Source organism: Xiphias gladius, chromosome 21, assembly GCF_016859285.1.
Source record: "Xiphias gladius isolate SHS-SW01 ecotype Sanya breed wild chromosome 21, ASM1685928v1, whole genome shotgun sequence".
Lineage (NCBI taxonomy): Eukaryota > Metazoa > Chordata > Actinopteri > Istiophoriformes > Xiphiidae > Xiphias > Xiphias gladius.
Genome location: NC_053420.1, coordinates 6,960,536 through 6,987,020, shown reverse-complemented (window position 1 = coordinate 6,987,020; position 26,485 = coordinate 6,960,536). Strand labels below are relative to the sequence as shown.

Here is a 26,485-nt window from a genome sequence, read left to right as displayed (position 1 = left end):
ATTTTAACAAAACTATTAGAAAAAAGTTATAAACTTTTGGATCTTAAAACAGATCAATTTTGAGTAATCAGAGAAATTAAAGTGACGTAATGTCCATAAAGACAATATGTCCATAAATAAGGACATTTACAGACTTTATCACAATGATCAATACCAATCAAAAGATAACAAATGTTACCATGGCATTATATACGACCAATACATGAAGTACACTGAGGTGTAATAATTGCTCATGCAATCATGTTTGATTCATGCAACACGCATGACAAGATGATCTCTTTCTTTACAGGAAAGATATTGTTGCTGTCATTTCCATAGGAAACGTCGTCTTACAAAAAGAGAAAAAACACACAAAATACCACCTTCTGTTCATACAGAAGAACAAGTCCTTAGATTTCATAGAATTCAGTTCCAGTGATCTTTGACCAACATGGTCATCTCAGTTTATCTGGTAGAAACTCCAGTCTGCAGGTGTCTACCACGGCCTCCAGAGGGCGCTGTTGAGTGGACTCTTGTCTTTGGTGATGCTGGTCTGGACTGTGGAGCTCAGGAGAGAGAAGTCAGCCTCTCTCAGGTTCTTATCAGAGGAAGACTGCAGCTTGTTGACGTGGTTCAGCAGTCTTCTCTGCTGTTGATTCTGCTGCTGCAGCTGTGTCAGGAAGCAAACTGTCATCTCCAGGATGTCTGCTTTCTCCAGCTTAGAGTCTGGCTGCTGTTTGAGGAACTCTGGACCCAGGAGAGACTTGAGCTGCTCAATGCTGCTGTTGATTCGCTCTCTGCGTAACTTCTCCACCAGAGGTTTTCTGAGCTGCAGAAAGAAGAACAAAGTCATGAATAAACTTGTTCTGGAGTAAAGTGTTAGCATGAACAAAGTCAGCCTCTCAGGAATGAAGATTAAATCTCCTAGAATCTCCAATTTACCTTGTGGGTCAGAGTCAGATGCTCCTGAGAGTTGGTCATTGCTGCAGTGATTGTAGGTGCCATGTCTGGATCTCTGTGCTGTAGCGGTCTCTGTAGAGAGAATCTGATCTCTGCTGGTTTCATCCCTCCTATTTATAGTCCCACATCTCCATATGAATGTGTGGGTCTTGCTCTAGTTGGAGTTTCTCACAGTTTCAGCCAATCAGAGAGCTCGGTGAGACAATAAGGCGTGTGGAGCAGCATCATGCTGAATGGTGTTACATTGCCTCAGGGACAATAGTTAGATCTCAGGGAACAGGTGGAGGACTGGGGGTGATAGAGAGACACTCACAGAGCTCTGTGTGAATCTGGGAAAGTGGTGACCCTGTAGAGAGCAGATCTGCTGCCTGATGCTGGGATCAATGACTTTGACTGAGCACACGCTCATCATCCCATCACGCATGTGGGGGAAAATATGTGTAATGTTGTAATGTATGGATTACACATAGGATTAAAATGAAGATGTACACTAAGAACAACTTATCTTTCTTTTTTCCAGCACTCTAGCAGGTGAAATCCCTCTATTTTGAATTTATAATTTAATTTGATATTTCATTTTATACATGATTTTTTAAATCATATTTTGCTTTTAAAAATGCACCATTTAGCAAAAAAAAAAGATGACACCATAAGATGTCAGAAAACAGTGTGAATCCCATTCATGGCATTTAAAATAAAGTCAAGACAAACATCATGCTGCTGCCCAGATGTAGCAGAGTCTCTAGACACGTGCCTTGTAGTCAGTGTGAGTAACAAGCTGAGCTCCGTTTCCCACACTGACTCCCTGAGCTGCGCTCAATGGACAACAATGGGACGTCTGTGACAGATGCTGGCTGTGTGTTGTTATGGAAACAGAGTCTGACATCACCAGCCATCTGGAGGGAAAGGATCCCATTGGCTGGCACTGACAGTTTGTAAAATTTGAAATTATGGTGAAAAATCTGTCGTAAAATATCAATAAAGTGACTTAGCATCTCACATTCACAGCTTCCAGTTATTGTCGTACATTTCAAACTTTCAGTCATAATCATGTCTCATTACTGACCATCAGTGGGATTTAAATTTAGGCTCTGTGCATGTGGGTGGGAGGTTTACTGGGGGGGTAGCCTAATTGTTTCATGAAGTGTGCCAAATCCCTTTGGGAAATTACTTTGCTGCTGGTGGAGTGGACGTGGTTCACACTCAGCTTTGCCCTCCAGAGCTTTCCCACTCTCCCTCCATTAGCAAAAAATAGACATGTGCCTCACTGTAAATGGAGTCTTTTGAGGGTTCTGTGTACAAGCACTGTGTGGGCAGTGGTGTCCAGTCAACAAATAGTTAAAGTGAAAAAGTGGTCACTGGAACAATATGTGAAAATTAAGAATTACTACTTCACAATGTTGACATGTGAATAATTCATTGATATTGTAAGAGGCTAAAATGTCATGTTCATTACTTGTGATTGTCCAATTTTGTCGACTCAGGTCATAATTAATGTGACGAGAAGTGGACACTAGATACAGACCTTCACACAGAATTGACTTCACCCGCTGACATGAAAACGTGACATTTAAATGGTCTCAGAAACTTTTTTTTGTGACTTAAAGTTTACACCAGTGCTAGAGAGTCTAGTTAGGGCAGCAGATGGGGAAATATTAGGGATGAGAGAAGTGCAACACATGAAGAAATTCAGTCGAGTCTAAAGCTTGACAGACATAAGCAGCAGCGAAGCCATCCCCCCAACAGTTAAGGGCTAACAGCTAATGTTGCTCAGGTGCAGCCAGTCAGCCCAGCTCCTCCACTCCTAGAAAGCCTGGTTCTGTTCTTTCTGTTGGGACTTCTGCCAATATACAGCTACATTTTTGGACAAACAAACCAAACCAAGTCTACGTCCAACTTTACCCTGTCCATTTACACAGCAAGTGGTTTGAAACAAGTTCCCCTTTTTAGAGCAGGAGTCCCTTTTGATTTCTGCCTCTTCAGGGCAAAGGTCCGGATCTATTGTCCCACAGGGCTCTGTGAGTGAGTTTCCTCTGGCTTCCCACACTCTGTCCTTTCACTGCTTTCACTGGAGGAACAATAGAAGTGTGTCCTATTATACATCACATTAAATACGATGTGTGACCTCTTTAAAAAAGAAATGCTTACCTTTAAATATTTAACATTAAAACAGCTGAAAGCGGACAATTCTACCAAAATAATGGTGAAACAAAAGTGTCTTTGAAATGTATAGTTTTTCATTTGCTTTGATGACCTGACTTATTCCATATGAACAGAGTGAGGTAACACTGATAATCTCTCTCTTCTTTAAAAAATATATCAACTGAACCACATCAAAATTTCACCATGACACACATGACATGAGAACACACCATTTTCATCTGGCAGTGTTTGTTTATTCAACAAGGCACAATGATCCACAACAAGAATGGAAGCTGCAACTAGAGGTGATGATACATCACAACAACAACCTGTAGATTTCTACAAGACACACTGTACTCAGAGAGAGTAAGGGAACAACAGTCTTTATGAAAGACAGATATTTGAGGACACAGTGCTCACTGTCCTTTGAGAGCTTTTACCAAATGGATTAAACGTTTGCAGTTAATGAACAAAAGAAAAAACAGAAAAAACTGACCCCACAACAGGTCACATTATTCTAAATAGTCACTAAGTTCACTTGATTCTCAAAAAGTAAAAATTGTATTATCACTGGAAAACTGTGACAGTGTGACATTGAATTAAACCTTTTACAGTAAAAGAATAAACATATTGATCTTATAACAGATCAGTTTTCACTAATCACAAAGTCTATTATGACAAAATGTCCATAGAAAGAACAATTAAGATTTTGATCAAAATGATCAATACTATTCAAGAGGTAACAAATATCACTATGCATTATATTTTACCAATACATGAGTCACAGTGAAGCATAATAAGTATCACCAAAAATTGTGATTTTAACAAAACTATTAGAAAAAAGTTATAAACTTTTGGATCTTAAAACAGATCAATTTTGAGTAATCAGAGAAATTAAAGTGACGTAATGTCCATAAAGACAATATGTCCATAAAAATGGACATTTACAGACTTTATCACAATGATCAATACCAATCAAAAGATAACGAATGTTACCATAGCATTATATATGACCAATACATGAAGTACAGTGAGGTGTGATAATTGCTCCTGCAATCACGTTTCATTCATGCAACACGCATGACAAGATGATCTCTTTCTTTACATGAAAGATAATGTTGTCATTTCCATAGGAAACGTCGTCTTACAAAAAGAGAAAAAACAAAAATTCCACCTTCTGTTCATACAGAAGAACAAGTCCTTAGATTTCATAGAATTCAATTCCGGTGATCTTTGACCAACATGGTCATCTCAGTTTATCTGGTAGAAACTCCAGTCTGCAGGTGTCTACCACGGCCCCCAGAGGGCGCTGTTGAGTGGACTCTTGTCTTTGGTGATGCTGGTCTGGACTGTGGAGCTCAGAAGAGAGAAGTCAGCCTCTCTCAGGTTCTTATCAGAGGAAGACTGCAGCTTGTTGACGTGGTTCAGCAGTCTTCTCTGCTGTTGATTCTGCTGCTGCAGCTGTGTCAGGAAGCAAACTGTCATCTCCAGGATGTCTGCTTTCTCCAGCTTAGAGTCTGGCTGCTGTTTGAGGAACTCTGGACCCAGGAGAGACTTGAGCATCTCAATGCTGCTGTTGATTCGCTCTCTGCGTAACTTCTCCACCAGAGGTTTTCTGAGCTGCAGAAAGAAGAACAAAGTCATGAATAAACTTGTTCTGGAGTAAAGTGTTAGCATGAACAAAGTCAGCCTCTCAGGAATGAAGATTAAATCTTCTAGAATCTCCAATTTACCTTGTGGGTCAGAGTCAGATGCTCCTGAGAGTTGGTCATTGCTGCAGTGATTGTAGGTGTCATGTCTGGATCTCTGTGCTGTAGAGGTCTCTGTAGAGAGAATCTGATCTCTGTTGGCTTCATCCCTCCTATTTATAGTCCCACATCTCCATATGAATGTGTGGGTCTTGGTCTGGCTGGAGTTTCTCACAGTTTCAGCCAATCAGAGAGCTTGGTGAGACAATAAGGCATGTGGAACAGCATCATGCTGAATGGTGTTATATTGCCTCAGGGACAATAGTTAGATCTCAGGGGAACAGGTGGAGGACTGGGGGGGTGATGGAGAGACACTCACAGAGCTCTGTTTGAATCTGGGAAAGTGGTGACCCTGTAGAAATCAGATCTGCTGCCTGATGCTGGGATCAATGACTTTGACTGAGCACACGCTCATCATCCCATCACACACGTGGGGGAAATAGCAATTAATTGTATACATATACTAAATTAAATCATTACTGGGAATTTGTTTTTTACTCTAATGCTTCATTTGAGCCACAACTTAAATCTAGCAAGTACAATACATGCCATGTATCCTCCTTTTTTTCTTAATATTTCAATTCCATTTCTCTTTTCACCAAATGTGACCTTTTTCCAAACTCTTGTTCTTTTTAAGATGCTGTATTTCGGAAGCAAGTTCTGCCAGGCATTAAAAAAGGCTCTAATACCCTTGATGTATTTAAATGGTACATAATTACAACAGTCATGCTGCTGGCCAGCTGTGGCACAGTCCTCTGACATGTGTCTCATCGTCAGTGTGAGTAGAAAGTTGCTCTCAGTTTCCCACACTGACTCGGTGAATGCTGTGGTCAGTGAACAACAAAGGGACTTTGAATGGAGCTTTTGTGGCTGATACTGGATGTGTGTTGTAGTAGAAACAGAACCTGACGTCACCAGTCATCTGGAGGGAAAGAGCACCATTGGCTGGCTCTGAGAGTGTGCAGTGTTTAAAAGTATGTTGAAAGCTTTATCATAAGCGGTCAGCTCAGTTGATTTGGCAGATTATTTAGCCAACTTTCAAACATTTTGACAGTCCAATCATAATTGTGCCATTGTATCACCAACTGGATCAAAATTTCAGCTCTATATACGAGGGTGGGAGGCTGAGGCAGCTGTTTCCTGAAGTGTGCCAAATCCCTTTGGAGAATAGTCGGCTGCTGGTGGAGTCAAGGCTGCTAATCAGTCTAAACTCGCCCTCCAGAGCTTTCCCACACTCTGTGCATTAAACAAAATGAAGGCTCTGCCTGAATCCAAATTGACCTTTGGAGACTTCTCTTTCAACATGTTGAGTCCATATTTTTCTTTTTACCGTGAAAAGCTCATCAAGACTGAATTCCAAAATATACCCAGTCAAAATCTGAAGTAATGGAATCCATTGGGGATATCAACAATGACATTCAAATGTTTTTGTTTTATAACCTATAGTGTAAATGTAACCAACATGCACTGAGTTCAACACGTGATACTTGGCTATAGTCATATTCTTTCAGTAAAACAGTGACTTGCCTGATTTTATTACTTAAAAATGTTCTTTTTTACAATGTCTTGTTTTCAATGGAAAAATATAAGGCTGTAATAGTGAAATGTTGGTGAAATTAAACATACCAAATATTGTATAATTTTAATCATAAATAACAATCTACTTTTACACTTTACATTTTTGACAGATTTTTTTTTTCAATGATTGTGTCAAGTGTCAACTTTAGGAAATGGCAATAAATGTAAAACTGCTGGGAATTTTACCATGATGAAAAAAAGGGTTAAAATTTGATATATGATTTGAAACAGATCAAGAAGTTCCCATTTGGGAGCCAGTGTCCCTTTTGATCTGTGTCTCTTCAGGGCAAAGGTCTGGATCTATTGTCCCACAGGGTTCTGTGAGTGAGTTACCTCTGGCTTCCCACACTCTGTCCTTTCACTGCTTTCACTGGAGGAACAATAGAAGTGTGTCCTTTTATACATCACATTAAATACGATGTGTGACCTCTTTAAAGAGGGAAATGGTTAATTTTAAATTCTTTCCAAGAATGGAAGCTGCAACTAGAGGTGATGATACATTACAACAACAACCTGTAGATTTCTACAAGACACACTGTACTCAGAGAGAGTAGGGGAACAACAGTCTTTATGAAAGACAGATATTTGAGGACACAGTGCTCACTGTCCTTTGAGAGCTTTTACCAAATGGATTAAACGTTTGCAGTTAATGAACAAAAGAAAAAACAGAAAAAGGGGACCCCACTACAGGTCACATTATTCTAAATAACCACTAAGTTCACTTGATTCTCAAAAAGTAAAAATTGTATTATCACTGGAAAACTGTGACAGTGTGACATTAAATGAAACCTTTTACAGTAAAAGGATAAACATATTGATCTTATAACAGATCAGTTTTCAGTAATCACAAAGTCTATTATGACAAAATGTCCATAGAAAGAACAATTAAGATTTTGATCAAAATGATCAATACTATTCAAGAGGTAACAAATATCACTAGTGCATTATATTTTACCAATACATGACGCACAGTGAAGCATAATAAGTATCACCAAAAATTGTGATTTTAACAAAACTATTAGGAAAAAAAAAAGAATAAACATTTTGATCTTACAACAGATCAGTTTTGAGTAATCAGAGAAATTAAAGTGACGTAATGTCCATAAAGACAATTTGTCCATAAAAATGGACATTTACATACTTTATCACAATGATCAATACCAATCAAAAGATAACAAATGTTACCATGGCATTATATAGGACCAATACATGAAGTACAGTGAGGTGCACATGAAACTATTGAGTTTATATACAATCTATATAAAATTCAGTGCAAAATCTGCCTTTTTCTGTCTATTTTTAAAGTGAGAATAGGTTTTTTCTTGTGTCCAGATGTAGCAGATGTGTCCTCTGTCATGTGGCTGTCAGTTGGTGTGAGTAGAAAGTTGGTCTGTTTCCCACACTCAGTCTTTGAATGATGTTGTCAGTCCACAAGAAAAGGGCTTTCAAATGAGCTTTTGTGACGGATGCTGGACGTGTGCTGCAATAGTGACACAGCCTGACGTCACCAGCCATCTGGAGGGAAAGAACCTCATTGGTTGCCTCCAAGGTTTGATATTTCTTAAAAATACAGTATAATCAAAAATACATCAGGTCTCTGCAAATATACTGAATTGACATCTACACTTTCAGCTTGTTGGAGAAAAAAATAAATTTAAAATAGAACCTTTGTATCATTAACTAGTTCAAAATTACAGCTTTATATTTGGAGGTGGGGGGTGGGGGGGTGGGGCGGGGAGACAGCTGTTTCCTGAAGTGTGCCAAATCCCTCTGGACAATAGTCGGCTGCTGGTGTGGTTAAGGATGCTAATCAAACTGAAGTCTGATTCAGTTGTCCTCAGCTTTCCCACACTCCGTCTACTGAGAGACTGTTTACTGTCTGCCATGTTAAAACAGGATTGCTTTTGGTAAACCAGGAATCGATATTTTTATTTCATTTTATTGTGTCTCTTTTATTTTTTGAAATTAACCATAAAACTCAATATTGTAATTGACAGTCACATGTAACATTAGTTATAAATGATTAGTGCCAATAGATTAGCTTTTCATGTTCTTTAAAAATGTAGTACGTGTCAAAATAAAAACATACACTGAGGAAGAAAGAAGCCAAATGAGTCTGAACTTCTCATAGTCACCACACTGCTCTGCCTGTAATTCACACGGAACAATCTTCATGCTTTTACTCATTAGTATTCTGTAAAGAATCAGTTTTCATATTACTGTACTTGTCACAAACTTCAATGTTTAAGTTTCATATATCATGTTATGTTACATTAAAATTGTATGAACTGTTATTCAGTAGCTTTATTTTTTTTTTCTGCATGATCAATTTGCAATATTTTCAGAGCTTTTGATGCGGTCGTCATCACCTCAGTAGAATACTAACTTTACAAGCAGGCAGGTTTTCATTTTGATCCCACCATATTCCCTCTTAACCTCTTCAGGACAGAGGTCCCAATCTATTGTCCCATGGGGCTCTGAGAGTGCATTTTCTCTGGATTCCCACAGTTTGTCCTTTCACTGATTTCACTGGAGGAACAATAGAAGTATGTCTCATTACCCATCACATTCAGAGAAAACATATTATAGTTAAAATTATTCACATTCCAATACCAGGAACGGAGAACTGCACCAAAACTATGACTCAGCAGTCAGTTTATCCATAGAACTTAACCAGAGGGACAAAGAAAATTTCTCCACTTGGTTTGGTGACTAACAGTGACCCACTGCATGTAAACTGAGTGAGATGGATGATGTCAGTTCATCAGATCTCTTCATTAATCCACAAAAAAATGTGCTATTCTCAGACTGAAGCTAGAATAAGGCTACATGTGTATTTATGGAAAAGCACTCTTCTGCCAGGTGTGAATGCTGATGTTTGTCAGTGAATTATAGAGTGATGCTGCAGCACTCAGTCAGTTATGTGCGAGAAATGCAAAAAAGAACACTTGAAAAGATGATCCTTCATCATAATATCTTAACTAAGCATATGAACAAAATGTGTGAACACCAAAATTTATTAGATTACATTGATTTATTTATTGAATTGAACTCAGTTATACATTTTATGAAAGCTCCTACTAGAGGAAGATAGTTGTGACTATACATCACAACTATAACTTGGTAACATCACCAAGACACACTGCACTCAAAATGAGTCAAGGAACAGTCGTCTTTACAAAAGACAAACGGTGTGAGATTCATATTCATTCAGATTTACATAAAACATGTTTCAAAATGAGCATAATCTGCACTTTATCAGAAAGTCCAAGTAGAACAACTGATCTTAGAACAGATCAATTTAGGATAATCACATAGTGATCCATGCAGGTTAATATCAAGTAAAGTCAATACATTCTCATGAAAACAACAAAAGTATAAAAAAAAATAAAAATACATGTTGATCTGATAACTGATCAATACTTAGTAATCAAAGACTTTAAAATGAAGTCAGCTGAGAGAAAATGTCCAGACAAAGAACAAAGTTTTTGATCAAAATGATCAGACACTCCAGAAGTAGTATACTTCATTTCATCAAGTACCACCACCAAGTGGTGAACAGTTTTGTGCCAAGATAAATTCTCATTTGCTTAATGTTGATATGATTCATGCAACATGCATGACAAAGGCTCTTTCTTAATACGAAAGATAATGTTACTTTGTTTCGCTATTTCCACAGGACATGATGTTTTTCTCAATAAGAAAGTTTGAAGTAAACATAAAGTAATTAAAAGGCCTTCTGTTCATACAGAAGAACAAGTCCTTAGATTTCATAGAATTCAGTTCCAGTGATCTTTGACCAACATGGTCATCTCAGTTTATCTGGTAGAAACTCCAGTCTGCAGGTGTCTACCACGGCCTCCAGAGGGCGCTGTTGACTGGACTCTTGTCTTTGGTGATGCTGGTCTGGACTGTGGAGCTCAGGAGAGAAGTCAGCCTCTCTCAGGTTCTTATCAGAGGAAGACTGCAGCTTGTTGACGTGGTTCAGCAGTCTTCTCTGCTGTTGATTCTGCTGCTGCAGCTGTGTCAGGAAGCAAACTGTCATCTCCAGGATGTCTGCTTTCTCCAGCTTAGAGTCTGGCTGCTGTTTGAGGAACTCTGGACCCAGGAGAGACTTGAGCTGCTCAATGCTGCTGTTGATTCGCTCTCTGCGTAACTTCTCCACCAGAGGTTTTCTGAGCTGCAGAAAGAAGAACAAAGTCATGAATAAACTTATTCTGGAGTAAAGAGTTAGCATGAACAAAGTCAGCCTCTCAGGAATGAAGATTAAATCTCCTAGAATCTCCAATTTACCTTGTGGGTTAGAGTCAGATGCTCCTGAGAGTTGGTCATTGCTGCAGTGATTGTAGGTGTCATGTCTGGATCTCTGTGCTGTAGAGGTCTCTGTAGAGAGAATCTGATCTCTGCTGGTTTCATCCCTCCTATTTATAGTCCCACATCTCCATATGAATGTGTGGGTCTTGGTCTAGTTGGAGTTTCTCACAGTCTCAGCCAATGAGAGAGCTTGGTGAGACAATAAGGCGTGTGGAGCGGCATCATGCTGAATGGTGTTACATTGCCTCAGGGACAATAGTTAGATCTCAGGGGAACAGGTGGAGGACTGGGGGGGTGATGGAGAGACACTCACAGAGCTCTGTTTGAATCTGGGAAAGTGGTGACCCTGTAGAAATCAGATCTGCTGCCTGATGCTGGGATCAATGACTTTGACTGAGCACACGCTCATCATCCCATCACACACGTGGGGGAAATAGCAATTAATTGTATACATATACTAAATTAAATCATTACTGGGAATTTGTTTTTTACTCTAATGCTTCATTTGAGCCACAACTTAAATCTAGCAAGTACAATACATGCCATGTATCCTCCTTTTTTTCTTAATATTTCAATTCCATTTCTCTTTTCACCAAATGTGACCTTTTTCCAAACTCTTGTTCTTTTTAAGATGCTGTATTTCGGAAGCAAGTTCTGCCAGGCATTAAAAAAGGCTGTAATGCCCGTGATGTATTTAAATGGTACATAATTACAACAGTCATGCTGCTGGCCAGCTGTGGCACAGTCCTCTGACATGTGTCTCAACGTCAGTGTGAGTAGAAAGTTGCTCTCAGTTTCCCACACTGACTCGGTGAATGCTGTGGTCAGTGAACAACAAAGGGACTTTGAATGGAGCTTTTGTGGCTGATACTGGATGTGTGTTTTGTAGTAGAAACAGAACCTGACGTCACCAGCCATCTGGAGGGAAAGAGCACCATTGGCTGGCTCTGAGAGTGTGCAGTGTTTAAAAGTATGATGAAAGATTTATCATAAGGGGTCAGCTCAGTTGATTTGGCAGATTATTTAGTCAACTTTCAAACATTTTGACAGTCCAATCATAATTGTGCCATTGTATCACCAACTGGATCAAAAATTCAGCTCTATAACCGAGGGTGGGAGGCTGAGGCAGCTGTTTCCTGAAGTGTGCCAAATCCCTTTGGAGAATAGTCGGCTGCTGGTGGATTCAAGGCTGCTAATCAGTCTAAACTCATCTCTGCAGAGCTTTCCCACACTGTGCATTAAACAAAATGAAGGTTTTTGTTTAAATCCAAAAGGACATTTGAGGCTCAATCACTGAACAGTGTTCTCTATTCCAAAGTCTTATGTTCAAAGTAAAATTGTCATAATTTCTCAAATTATAATGAAATTAAACAAACCAAATATCACACCGTATAAATTCTACATAATCCTTTTTTACAGTTTATTTTTTTAATTGACAGAAATGTATTTAATGACTTTGCGACGGCCCAGCTTGAGAAATTGGCAACAAATGTAGAATTGGTGAATGTGATTTGCTATCATAAGAAAAAAAGGTTAGAATTCTATCAGTGATTAGAAACAGATCAAGAAGTTCCCATTTGGGAGCCAGTGTCCCTTTTGATCTGTGTCTCTTCAGGGCAAAGGTCTGGATCTATTGTCCCACAGGGCTCTGTGAGTGAGTTTCCTCTGGCTTCCCACACTCTGTCCTTTCACTGCTTTCACTGGAGGAACAATAGAAGTGTGTCCTATTATACATCACATTAAATACGATTTGTGACCTCTTTAAAAAAGAAATGCTTACCTTTAAATATTTTACATTAAAACACCTGAAACAGAAGATTCTACCAAAATAATGGTGAAACAAAAATGTCTTTGAAATGTATAGTTTTTCATTTGGTTTGATGACTTGACTTATTCCATATGAACAGAGTGAGGTAACACTGATAATCTCTCTCTTCATTAAAAAAAAAATCAACTGAACCACATTAAAAATTTACTGTGCTTAGATTTACACAAAACAGGTGTGTTATGGATAAACCGTAACTATGTTTGCTGAATTTTTGAGTTTTTAATCAAATGTAGAACAATGATGTAGACATCTATCAATGGATTGACAATGAAAAAAAAGGAGGATGTCTGTCTTTCATCATGATAAAGAAGGTCACCATGACACACATGACATGAGAACACCATTTTCATCTGGCAGTGTTTGTTTATTCAACAAGGCACAATGAGCCACAACAAGTATGGAAGCTGCAACTAGAGGTGATGATACATCACAACAACAACCTGTAGATTTCTACAAGACACACTGTACTCAGAGAGAGTAAGGGAACAACAGTCTTTATGAAAGACAGATATTTGAGGACACAGTGCTCACTGTCCTTTGAGAGCTTTTACCAAATGGATTAAACGTTTGCAGTTAATGAACAAAAGAAAAAACAGAAAAAACTGACCCCACAACAGGTCACATTATTCTAAATAGTCACTAAGTTCACTTGATTCTCAAAAAGTAAAAATTGTATTATCACTGGAAAACTGTGACAGTGTGACATTGAATTAAACCTTTTACAGTAAAAGAATAAACATATTGATCTTATAACAGATCAGTTTTCACTAATCACAAAGTCTATTATGACAAAATGTCCATAAAAAGAACAATTAAGATTTTGATCAAAATGATCAATACTATTCAAGAGGTAACAAATATCACTAGTGCATTATATTTTACCAATACATGACGCACAGTGAAGCATAATAAGTATCACCAAAAATTGTGATTTTAACAAAACTATTAGAAAAAAGTTATAAACTTTTGGATCTTAAAACAGATCAGTTTTGAGTAATAAGAGAAATTAAAGTGACGTAATGTCCATAATGACAATATGTCCATAAAAAAGGACATTTACAGACTTTATCACAATGATCAATACCAATCAAAAGATAACAAATGTTACCATAGCATTATATACGACCAATACATGAAGTACAGTGAGGTGTAATAATTGCTCATGCAATCACGTTTGATTCATGCAACACGCATGACAAGATGTTCTCTTTCTTTACATGAAAGATATTGTTGCTGTCATTTCCATAGGAAACGTCGTCTTACACAAAGAGAAAAAACACAAAATACCACCTTCTGTTCATACAGAAGAACAAGTCCTTAAATTTCATAGAATTCAGTTCCAGTGATCTTTGACCAACATGGTCATCTCAGTTTATCTGGTAGAAACTCCAGTCTGCAGGTGTCTACCACGGCCTCCAGAGGGCGCTGTTGAGTGGACTCTTGTCTTTGGTGATGCTGGTCTGGACTGTGGAGCTCAGGAGAGAGAAGTCAGCCTCTCTCAGGTTCTTATCAGAGGAAGACTGCAGCTTGTTGACGTGGTTCAGCAGTCTTCTCTGCTGTTGATTCTGCTGCTGCAGCTGTGTCAGGAAGCAAACTGTCATCTCCAGGATGTCTGCTTTCTCCAGCTTAGAGTCTGGCTGCTGTTTGAGGAACTCTGGACCCAGGAGAGACTTGAGCTGCTCAATGCTGCTGTTGATTCGCTCTCTGCGTAACTTCTCCACCAGAGGTTTTCTGAGCTGCAGAAAGAAGAACAAAGTCATGAATAAACTTATTCTGGAGTAAAGAGTTAGCATGAACAAAGTCAGCCTCTCAGGAATGAAGATTAAATCTCCTAGAATCTCCAATTTACCTTGTGGGTCAGAGTCAGATGCTCCTGAGAGTTGGTCATTGCTGCAGTGATTGTAGGTGCCATGTCTGGATCTCTGTGCTGTAGAGGTCTCTGTAGAGAGAATCTGATCTCTGCTGGTTTCATCCCTCCTATTTATAGTCCCACATCTCCATATGAATGTGTGGGTCTTGGTCTAGTTGGAGTTTCTCACAGTCTCAGACAATCAGAGAGCCTAACAAGAGTAAAAGGACCTCTGAGCGGCCACATGCTCAGTGGTCATATTAGTAAGGGACAATAGTTAGATCTCAGGGGAACAGGTTGAGGACTGGGGGGGGTGGAGAGAGACTCACAGAGCTCTGTGTGAATCTGGGAAAGTGGTGACCCTGTAGAAAGCAGATCTGCTGCCTGATGCTGGGATCAATGACTTGACTGAGCACACGTGATCATTCAGTCACACATGTGAAACCAAAGAATCTACATACAGTCTGTTTATTACAGCAAAATCACCTGGTGGTCTATAAAATATGTGTAACTATATGTAATTGTAATTAGAAAATGTATTAAAATTTAGAAAGTCTCACATCCCACATTTACTTTCATATAATAATTACTTTGCTCTGTGCTGTGTTGCAGTGTATGCAAATTACCAAAGTATTACATTTTATTTTAAAATGAAAGCTTTTTGCAGTGCTGCAAGGCACTGGGAGACAACAGCAGATATCATTTTATTTTCTTATAGTTATTAATGATTAAATTTAGACAAAGTCTTCCTGGTGTCCAGATGTAGCAGGAGTGTCCTCTTTCTTTAGGTTGGTAGTTGGTGTGAGTAGAAATTTGCTCTCAGATTCCCACAGTCTTTGAGTAGTCGGTGCACTACAAAAGGAGCTGTGGTGAAAAATGTTGGACCCGTGCTGTAATTGAGACACAGCCTGACGTCACCAACCATCTGGAGGGAAAGAACCTTACTGGCTGACTTTGATGTTGTAACAGAATTATGAAAATTCATCACAAAAGTAAAATGTCAGCGATCATACTAAATGGGCTTCCACTTTTTCAAGTTACACTTGCAGTAAACTTAACTACCCAGTCAAAAGGAATTTCTTGTATCGTCAAATGGATCAATATTTCACATGTTCACATGAGGGTCGGAGGTTGAGACAGCTGTTTCCTGAAGTGTGCCAAATCCCCCTTGACAAGAGGCAGCTGATTGTGTGATTAAGAATGCTAATCAACTTGAACTGTGACTCTCATCTTCAGAGCTTTCCCACACTTTGTCCATTAAATTAAAGTTTGGTGTGTGCTGTGTTAAGAGAGGTATTCTAGCCGGCACATGCAGAAGCAATTTCTTGTGTTTAATTTTAGTGTACTTTTTTTGTTTTCCAAGATAAAGGCTTCTCAAGATTTTATTTGGAAACAAATCATTTTTAATAAGTTATTAACGTAGCAGACCTGTACATTAATCATTCACATTCTTGGAAAACTTACAATGTAAAAAACATACTCTGAGCGAAGAGTAAAATGGTTCTTAAGTGCACAGAATCAATATGGATAACATTCATATTTTAAAAATGTTCTGTTTCATCTCACTAGTATTAAGACTAATTTTATCTGAGATTATGGTCAGAAATTTTGGAAAACATCAGATGGATTTTGAATTTGAGATTTTGGGTTATAGTTCAATATAACATGTTATGTAACTGATATGTTGTGATAGGACATTTAAGGATATTTTAAAACAAAAATCAACTGGCAACATCATCACAACTGTTAATGATGAACTTTTAGATATTGTTTCAACAGTGCTCAATTTACAAAACTGATTTGAAACACATGGACGTATTTTAGTTTTAGTACTTCAATTCACTTTTAACATCTGTCTCTTTGGGGCGGAGGTCTGGATCTATTGTCCCACTGGGGGTCTGTGAGTGAGTTTTCTCTGGTTTCCCACAGTCTGTCCTTTCAGTGGAGGAACAATCCAAGTGTGTCTTAGTGTGCATCACATTAGCTGTAATGTGTGGCTTGTCTTTAGGAGAAAACATGTCACTTTAAAAGTTTTCACATTCCAACACCTTGAACTGACGACTGCCTAAAGATTATGGCACACCAAATTTGTCACCATAAATAGAGACACAATGAATATGTCCCCACTTGGTTTGTATACTTGCAATGAGCCCCTGCACTTAAAAATAGGGACATGGATGATGTCAGTTCATGAAATCTCTTCATCAGTCCTCATGAAAATGTACTCTGCTTTGATTTAAACTAAATATTAAGGTGCACATAATAGTGAGGGAATCAAGTTGCAGATTTGATTTGTTATTCGAACCATGATTACGATGACAGAGCACTCTATCAATGGGGGAGCAAAAAATGCATGACAGAACAATTGTAGAATTTATCCTTCATCGCTGAAATGTAGCTATCCAGTTAAAGAACAAACACGTGAGCACAAAATGCTGCTGATTAGATTATGTTTTTCTTCAAACAAATCAGGGATAAAGTATGACATTTTCCACTGGAGGCAGATAGGTGTGATGATACATCGCAACAATAACTTGGTAACATCTGCAAACTGTACTCAGAAGAGGAAGAGTCGTCTTTACAAAAGACGGTGAAGAGTAGAGACAAAGAAAATTTCTCCACTTGGTTTGGTGACTAACAGTGACCCACTGCATGTAAACTGTGTGGGATGGATGATGTCAATTCATCAAATCTCGCCATCAATCCAAATGAAAATGTACTATTCTCACTTTGAAACTAAAATTATGGCTGCATGTGTATTTATGGAAAAGCACTCCTCTGCCAGGTGTGAATGCTGATGTTTGTCAGTATTATAGAGTGATGCTGCAGCACTCAGTTAGTTATGTGAGAGAAATTCTAAAAGGGACACTGGAAAAAACCATCCCTAATTATAACAGCATAACTAAGCATAAGAAGAAATGACGCATGAACACCAAAATTCATTAGTTTACATTGATTTAGTTACTGAATTGAACTCAGTTATTCATTTTATGAAAGCTCCTACTAGAGGAAGATAGTTGTGACTATACATCACAACTATAACTTGGTAACATCACCAAGACACACTGCACTCAAAATGAGTCAAGGAACAGTCGTCTTTACAAAAGACAAACGGTGTGAGATTCATATTCATTCAGATTTACATAAAACATGTTTCAAAATGAGCATAATCTGCACTTTATCAGAAAGTCCAAGAAGAAGAACTGATCTTAGAACAGATCAATTTAGGATAATCACATAGTGATCCATGCAGGTTAATATCAAGTAAAGTCAATACATTCTCATGAAAACAACAAAAGAATTTAAAAAATATACATGTTGATCTGATAACTGACCAATACTTAGTAATCAAAGACATTAAAATGAAGTCAGCTGAGAGAAAATGTCCAGACAAAGAACAAAGTTTTTGATCAAAATGATCAGACACTCCAGAAGTAGTATACTTCATTTCATCAAGTACCACCACCAAGTGGTGAACAGTTTTGTGCCAAGATAAATTCTCATTTGCTTAATGTTGATATGATTCATGCAACATGCATGACAAAGGCTCTTTCTTAATACGAAAGATAATGTTACTTTGTTTCGCTATTTCCACAGGACATGATGTTTTTCTCAATAAGAAAGTTTGAAGTAAACATAAAGTAATTAAAAGGCCTTCTGTTCATACAGAAGAACAAGTCCTTAAATTTCATAGAATTCAGTTCCAGTGATCTTTGACCAACATGGTCATCTCAGTTTATCTGGTAGAAACTCCAGTCTGCAGGTGTCTACCACGGCCTCCAGAGGGCGCTGTTGACTGGACTCTTGTCTTTGGTGATGCTGGTCTGGACTGTGGAGCTCAGGAGAGAGAAGTCAGCCTCTCTCAGGTTCTTATCAGAGGAAGACTGCAGCTTGTTGACGTGGTTCAGCAGTCTTCTCTGCTGTTGATTCTGCTGCTGCAGCTGTGTCAGGAAGCTAACTGTCATCTCCAGGATGTCTGCTTTCTCCAGCTTAGAGTCTGGCTGCTGTTTGAGGAACTCTGGACCCAGGAGAGACTTGAGCTGCTCAATGCTGCTGTTGATTCGCTCTCTGCGTAACTTCTCCACCAGAGGTTTTCTGAGCTGCAGAAAGAAGAACAAAGTCATGAATAAACTTATTCTGGAGTAAAGTGTTAGCATGAACAAAGTCAGCCTCTCAGGAATGAAGATTAAATCTCCTAGAATCTCCAATTTACCTTGTGGGTCAGAGTCAGATGCTCCTGAGAGTTGGTCCTTGCTGCAGTGATTGTAGGTTTCATGTCTGGATCTCTGTGCTGTAGAGGTCTCTGTAGAGAGAATCTGATCTCTGCTGGTTTCATCCCTCCTATTTATAGTCCCACATCTCCATATGAATGTGTGGGTCTTGCTCTAGTTGGAGTTTCTCACAGTCTCAGCCAATGAGAGAGCCTGGTGAGACTATAAGGCGTGTGGAGCGGCATCATGCTGAATGGTGTTACATTGCCTCAGGGACAATAGTTAGATCTCAGGGGAACAGGTGGATGACTGGGGGGGGGGGACTCACAGAGCTCTGTGTGAATCTGGGAAAGTGGTGACCCTGTAGAGAGCAGATCTGCTGCCTGATGCTGGGATCAATGACTTGACTGAGCACACGCTCATCATCCCATCACACACGTGGGGGAAATAGCAATTAATTGTATACATATACTAAATTAAATCATTACTGGGAATTTGTTTTTTACTCTAATGCTTCATTTGAGCCACAACTTAAATCTAGCAAGTACAATACATGCCATGTATCCTCCTTTTTTTCTTAATATTTCAATTCCATTTCTCTTTTCACCAAATGTGACCTTTTTCCTAACTCTTGTTCTTTTTAAGATGCTGTATTTCGGAAGCAAGTTCTGCCAGGCATTAAAAAAGGCTGTAATGCCCGTGATGTATTTAAATGGTACATAATTACAACAGTCATGCTGCTGGCCAGCTGTGGCACAGTCCTCTGACATGTGTCTCATCGTCAGTGTGAGTAGAAAGTTGCTCTCAGTTTCCCACACTGACTCGGTGAATGCTGTGGTCAGTGAACAACAAAGGGACTTTGAATGGAGCTTTTGTGGCTGATACTGGATGTGTGTTGTAGTAGAAACAGAACCTGACGTCACCAGCCATCTGGAGGGAAAGAGCACCATTGGCTGGCTCTGAGAGTGCGCAGTGTTTAAAAGTATGATGAAAGATTTATCATAAGGGGTCAGCTCAGTTGATTTGGCAGATTATTTAGCCAACTTTCAAACATTTTGACAGTCCAATCATAATTGTGCCATTGTATCACCAACTGGATCAAAATTTCAGCTCTATATACGAGGGTGGGAGGCTGAGGCAGCTGTTTCCTGAAGTGTGCCAAATCCCTTTGGAGAATAGTCGGCTGCTGGTGGAGTCAAGGCTGCTAATCAGTCTAAACTCGCCCTCCAGAGCTTTCCCACACTCTGTGCATTAAACAAAATGAAGGTTTTTGTTTAAATCCAAAAGGACATTTGAGGCTCAATCACTGAACAGTGTTCTCTATTCCAAAGTCTTATGTTCAAAGTAAAAGTGTCATAATTTCTCAAATTATAATGAAATTAAACAAACCAAATATCACACAGTATAAATTCTACATAATCCTTTTTTACAGTTTATTTTTTTAATTGACAGAAATGTATTTAATGACTTTGCGACGGCCCAGCTTGAGAAATTGGCAACAAATGTAGAATTGGTGAATGTGATTTGCTATCATAAGAAAAAAAGGTTAGAATTCTATCAGTGATTAGAAACAGATCAAGAAGTTCCCATTTGGGAGCCAGTGTCCCTTTTGATCTGTGCCTCTTCAGGGCAAAGGTCTGGATCTATTGTCCCACAGGGCTCTGTGAGTGAGTTTCCTCTGGCTTCCCACACTCTGTCCTTTCACTGCTTTCACTGGAGGAACAATAGAAGTGTGTCCTATTATACATCACATTAAATACGATTTGTGACCTCTTTAAAGAGGGAAATGGTTAATTTTAAATTCTTTACATTAAAACACCTGAAACAGACAATTCTACCAAATTAATGGTGAAACAAAAATGTCTTTGAAATGTATAGTTTTTCATTTGGTTTGATGACTTGACTTATTCCATATGAACAGAGTGAGGTAACACTGATAATCTCTCTCTTCATTAAAAAAAATATCAACTGAACCACATCAAAATTTCACCATGACACACATGACATGAGAACACACCATTTTCATCTGGCAGTGTTTGTTTATTCAACAAGGCACAATGATCCACAACAAGAATGGAAGCTGCAACTAGAGGTGATGATACATCACAACAACAACCTGTAGATTTCTACAAGACACACTGTACTCAGAGAGAGTAAGGGAACAACAGTCTTTATGAAAGACAGATATTTGAGGACACAGTGCTCACTGTCCTTTGAGAGCTTTTACCAAATGGATTAAACGTTTGCAGTTAATGAACAAAAGAAAAAACAGAAAAAACTGACCCCACTACAGGTCACATTATTCTAAATAACCACTAAGTTCACTTGATTCTCAAAAAGTAAAAATTGTATTATCACTGGAAAACTGTGACAGTGTGACATTAAATGAAACCTTTTACAGTAAAAGGATAAACATATTGATCTTATAACAGATCAGTTTTCAGTAATCACAAAGTCTATTATGACAAAATGTCCATAGAAAGAACAACAGTTTAATCAAAATGATCAATACTATTCAAGAGGTAACAAATATCACTAGTGCATTATATTTTACCAATACATGACGCACAGTGAAGCATAATAATTATCACCAAAAATTGTGATTTTAACAAAACTATTAGGAAAAAAAAAAGAATAAACATTTTGATCTTACAACAGATCAGTTTTGAGTAATCAGAGAGATTAAAGTGACGTAATGTCCATAAAGACAATATGTCCATAAAAAAGGACATTTACAGACTTTATCACAATGATCAATTCCAATCAAAAGATAACAAATGTTACCATAGCATTATATACGACCAATACATGAAGTACAGTGAGGTGTAATAATTGCTCATGCAATCATGTTTGATTCATGCAACACGCATGACAAGATGATCTCTTTCTTTACAGGAAAGATATTGTTGCTGCCATTTCCTTAGGAAACGTCGTCTTACACAAAGAGAAAAAACACACAAAATACAACCTTCTGTTCATACAGAAGAACAAGTCCTTAGATTTCATAGAATTCAGTTCCAGTGATCTTTGACCAACATGGTCATCTCAGTTTATCTGGTAGAAACTCCAGTCTGCAGGTGTCTACCACGGCCTCCAGAGGGCGTTGTTGACTGGACTCTTGTCTTTGGTGATGCTGGTCTGGACTGTGGAGCTCAGGAGAGAGAAGTCAGCCTCTCTCAGGTTCTTATCAGAGGAAGACTGCAGCTTGTTGACGTGGTTCAGCAGTCTTCTCTGCTGTTGATTCTGCTGCTGCAGCTGTGTCAGGAAGCAAACTGTCATCTCCAGGATGTCTGCTTTCTCCAGCTTAGAGTCTGGCTGCTGTTTGAGGAACTCTGGACCCAGGAGAGACTTGAGCTGCTCAATGCTGCTGTTGATTCGCTCTCTGCGTAACTTCTCCACCAGAGGTTTTCTGAGCTGCAGAAAGAAGAACAAAGTCATGAATAAACTTGTTCTGGAGTAAAGAGTTAGCATGAACAAAGTCAGCCTCTCAGGAATGAAGATTAAATCTCCTAGAATCTCCAATTTACCTTGTGGGTCAGAGTCAGATGCTCCTGAGAGTTGGTCATTGCTGCAGTGATTGTAGGTGCCATGTCTGGATCTCTGTGCTGTAGAGGTCTCTGTAGAGAGAATCTGATCTCTGCTGGCTTCATCCCTCCTATTTATAGTCCCACATCTCCATATGAATGTGTGGGTCTTGCTCTAGTTGGAGTTTCTCACAGTCTCAGCCAATCAGGGAGCTTGGTGAGACAATAAAAGATGTAGCATGCTGAATGCTGTTATTGCTGTGTGGACAATGGTTAAATCTCATAGGAACAGGTGGAGGACAGAATCAATGACTTTGACTGAGCACATACTCATCATCCCATCACGCACCTGCATTAGACTCTACGTACAGTCAATGTGTAAGACACAACTACTATATCATGTAAGGTAGAAATTACTGAATAACCCACATGTAACTAAATAAAAGTATGTCTGTGTAAGCTACAGTACTTATTGAAATTCTGGAAGATGTAACATTAAAGGGATGAAAAATATCCAAAATTGTTGTATATCATGAAATATTGCTCATGGCAAAAAGCATTAAAACATATTTCACCAGAAATATACACTCAGACATGTCTCTTTTTTAAATTTAGATACTAACATATATGTCTTTTGTTGTTGAGACTGCGCACAGCTATAAACAAGAAGATATAGCCAAAATATAGCTTAGTCTACAAGATGTTTTATTTCATATTTCTGGACCTCTTGGTGTCCACTATTATGTAATATTAATTCTGAAAGATATGAGCAGGTTTTCACTTTGATACCACCACATTCCTTCTTAACCCCTGTCTCTCCAGGGGAGAGGTCTTGATCTTTTGTTCTACGGGGGCCCTGTGAGTCATTTTTCTCTGGTTTCCCACACTCTGTCCTTTCACTGCTTTTACTGAAGGATCAATACATTTGTGTTTCAATAAGCAACACATTTGCTTCAGTGTGTGGCCTTTTGGAAAGAGAAAATTTTTGAAGTAAACTAATCCCTTCTACAAGACCTGGAGCTGATAAGTGTACCGATTTTAAACTTTTTAAAAAAAAAAATCTAAATATTGTCAGAGGCCCATTGAATTTGTTAATAATGATCCACTCAAAGACATTAATCCACATCAAAGACTGATGTAGATTATGTCGGGTCATCAAATTTCTTTAGTCCATTTAAACTAGTTTTAGATTTCAAAGAACATATAGGTAAGCAATGAAATTATTAATTTTATTACTGTGTCATCCATTCAATGTAAATTTAATAAATCTTAACACAAGATACACCTAATAGCTTTTACAGATATTTCAACCGCATCTCACAGTCCTCATTTGCGGATGGAGTTTGCTCCTCTCATAGAGACAGGGTTCTGTTGTTCTAGCATGAAATGGTGAATTATAAATATAAGTAACCTTTTTCTTTTTTTCTTCTTTGATTCTGAGCTGTAGAAGAGAAGCTGCATACAGTATATCTGGTAGAAATATGTTCATTTTTTCCAATGAATAACATCTGCATCACTTATAACATCTGTTGACTTCATATGTTGTACGTAAAAAATAGTATCAAAGTAATACATTGATCCTGTTCAAAGCAGTTATGGATGACTAAAGCAACCCAAAGTTTACTGCTCATGTCTGAGCTTAAGCATTTCCCACATTTCAAGAATTTGTTGATAACACTTCAGTGAAAACACAAAACCACTATGTCATAGCTAATTAAAATCTCTTTATTACAATCACATGTACATCATCATATTCCAAAAAGCTTGCTGTCGTGAAAAGTACCCTTGCACAGACAGATGGAGGTGGTGTTGCAGGCTGGATGGAGGGATTGTCAGATGGAGTGAAACAAGTGTTGAGTTCCCCAGCAGCAAGCGTCTCCGCTCCAGTGTGCTTTTAATTTCACTTCACATGAGGACAGCAGCACTATTTTCAGCTCTCTGTGTCCTTGTGTAACGTAAGCAAAGAGGGTGAAGAGGGGCGGGTGGGAAGAGAAAATTCGCTCTTCGTCATCCATTATTCAGATTGTTTGAGTCACTGCCGAGAGAGAGAGGGAAAACGTGGAAACAAAACCGGTAGAGGTTTAATACCACCTTTTCTCTCTGAGTCTCAGCGTTTAAAGTATTTTAAAACAGTTTGACATTTCTATAAATCTTATTGATCTCCCACTTCTCCAGAGTCGGATGAGAAGATGGATATCAGTTTCATCTCTGTGTGTCCAGTACAGAGATGGGTCCAGTATGTGCTTAGCTTAGCAAAACTGGAAGCACAGAGAAATTTCAAGCCTAGCTCAAGAAGGAGAGGATACTCCACCTTTCAGAAACACCGAAGCTGTCTGATTTAAACAAACCCATTGCTTGGGCTTGGCAACCCCACGAAGAGTACAGGGTGTTTGAGATACTGCTTACAGTCTGGTTTCACTTCTGAATCACACCCCAAAATTGATTTGTTCAGTGATTTTAAATATGTCTGGTTTTGTGGGCAGGATTACAAATGACAACATGTAAGAAAATTTAACAAGAAAATACCTCTAAAATTAATGACATTACCGTCAGCTTCAGCAGTACATTTGCATGTATGTTAGCATGCTAACACGAAAAACTAAGATGGTGACTGTAGTTAACATCACCTGATAAGTCACCATGTTAATGTTGTCATTGTGAGCAGTTAGCACGTAGCTTTGTTTAGTTTTTGACGGAAATACGGAAGCAGTTTCCCCCTTTTTCCAGTCTTTGTGCCAACTAGGCTAAACACATCCTATCAAACCACAGCTTCTCCCTTTTACATTTCAGTCTCTACACCTGTTGAGTAAATAATATTAATCTTTTAAATCAGAGAGCTTTGGAGTTGTCAGAGGGTTTTTTCTTGGGCTTCCGGGATTTGTGTTAAGCAAGGCTGAAACATGTCCTAGACCCATCTCTTTACTGGACACTCAGAGATGAAACTGATATCCATCTGAAACATGCAACTCTGGAGAAGACAGAGAACAAGTAGACCGATCTGCAAGGTCATCGTGCTCCTTTAAGAATTAGAGTGTCGGTGATCCTACTCATAATTCATGGATGCCACATGTAACATTCAGAAGAAACTGAACCATTTTCCATGAATTTTGACAATATTGTGAGTGTAAAACGTACTAATACTACAATGTTAATCTCTGTGCTGTATATACAGCCTCCATAACACATCTATAAACCTAGAGAATCACATGATAAACCACTGGAGGTGTCTGATGGCAATAGCGTGTCCTGTTACTAACTCCAACCTCATCTGCACCTTTTGACAAAATCAATATGTACATGTCATAATGACACAAAACAACAGTAAAATTCAATTTAGCCATTTAAAGAGACAATAATATTCACATTTTGTGTCCACTCTTTGAAAATGGTAAATCAAAGTTTCACCAGCTGCTAAGTAAATTAAGTAGATTTTAAAGATTTTAAAGATCATAAAAACTGATCACATTGGTTTTGTAACCATCACAAGAAAAATATTGAAATATGTCCAACACAATTACAATAAACAGATTTTTTTTTCCTCCATAAATCACTATGATAGTTTATAAAGAAAACATCAACACACATTGTCGTTCTATCTACAGTCGTTCCACTGGCCTCGGTCCCTGGTACAGAAAGATAGGGAAAACTTTATATATAAAAAATGATGTGCAAAAAGTTGTTTTCTTAGGTCCCTCTCATGGAAAACAATGTAGGGAAATAATGTAAATATCTACATAACTTTTGCTCTTTCCATTTTAGATTCTAGGATGCACTTGTAGTGACTTGTCACTTTTGTGCATCTGTTTGATTTAAAATCAGTTACTGCACTCGATGGAAACCTGACAGGTAGCGCGCACACCACTGTCATTGTCATATTAAAACTAGTTTGAGGTATTATTGCACATTTTCCCGAACTGCAGACCTGGAATCAATAGATTTCAGATTTACTCAACACTGTACCTGCTTGTAGTGGAATGTCAACAACGCTGACTTGAGCTCCATCTGTCCTGACTGTACAGACGCTGCAGCAGTCTGGACAACCTAACATAAAGTTGACTTGAGCTGTATCTTCTTGTTTCTAAAATCATCTCTACACAGTCAGCACATCGCTGCAATTTCAGTAAACATGCATAAAAGCTGTTACCTGGGTAGGTAGATCTGTAAACATCCTCTCAACAGTGAAGACACCAGAAGGAACAGGGAGCCATGAGCCATGAAGTGCCAAAGAGCTTATGCTGCATTCACGCCATGTCAACAGAACAGTAAGAATGGGGAAAACCTCTCTTTATTATGTCCGTCAAACATTCACACATTACGCCGCTTTCAGACAGCTGCAACTGCCAACCAGCAGT

General features: G+C 38.5%; 3 protein-coding genes and 3 pseudogenes across 3 annotated transcripts; all 6 read right to left on the bottom strand.

Annotated features, from left to right (window-relative positions):
• Positions 1–264: 264 nt before the first annotated feature.
• Positions 265–1,106, bottom strand: LOC120783124 (annotated as a pseudogene).
• A 2,969-nt stretch (positions 1,107–4,075) lies between these two features.
• LOC120783143 (transcription factor HES-7.1-A-like) lies at positions 4,076–4,937 on the bottom strand. Its single transcript, XM_040115899.1, has 2 exons — positions 4,815–4,937; positions 4,076–4,701 (listed from the first exon to the last, which is right to left on the bottom strand). Exons 1-2 carry the CDS (start codon positions 4,935–4,937, stop codon positions 4,369–4,371), a joined length of 456 nt encoding a protein of 151 aa, XP_039971833.1. The 3' UTR covers positions 4,076–4,368.
• A 4,527-nt stretch (positions 4,938–9,464) lies between these two features.
• Positions 9,465–10,823, bottom strand: LOC120807003 (protein hairy-like). Its single transcript, XM_040158599.1, is given in 3 exon segments — positions 9,465–10,332; positions 10,334–10,587; positions 10,701–10,823. Coding segments are annotated over 3 exon segments (453 nt in total). The 3' UTR covers positions 9,465–10,256.
• A 2,882-nt stretch (positions 10,824–13,705) lies between these two features.
• LOC120807002 (transcription factor HES-2-like) lies at positions 13,706–14,521 on the bottom strand. Its single transcript, XM_040158598.1, has 2 exons — positions 14,399–14,521; positions 13,706–14,285 (listed from the first exon to the last, which is right to left on the bottom strand). Exons 1-2 carry the CDS (start codon positions 14,519–14,521, stop codon positions 13,953–13,955), a joined length of 456 nt encoding a protein of 151 aa, XP_040014532.1. The 3' UTR covers positions 13,706–13,952.
• A 3,526-nt stretch (positions 14,522–18,047) lies between these two features.
• LOC120782920 lies at positions 18,048–18,772 on the bottom strand (annotated as a pseudogene).
• A 2,918-nt stretch (positions 18,773–21,690) lies between these two features.
• On the bottom strand, positions 21,691–24,148 carry LOC120807219 (annotated as a pseudogene).
• Positions 24,149–26,485: the final 2,337 nt, after the last annotated feature.

Coding starts and splice junctions, on each gene's coding strand:
- LOC120783143 (XM_040115899.1), bottom strand. CDS start 4,937: ATGAAGCCAACAGAGATCAGATTCTCTCTACAGAGACCTCTACAGCAC. Junction 4,702..4,814: donor ATCTGACTCTGACCCACAAG/GTAAATTGGAGA, acceptor TTCTTTCTGCAG/CTCAGAAAACCTCTGGTGGA.
- LOC120807002 (XM_040158598.1), bottom strand. CDS start 14,521: ATGAAACCAGCAGAGATCAGATTCTCTCTACAGAGACCTCTACAGCAC. Junction 14,286..14,398: donor ATCTGACTCTGACCCACAAG/GTAAATTGGAGA, acceptor TTCTTTCTGCAG/CTCAGAAAACCTCTGGTGGA.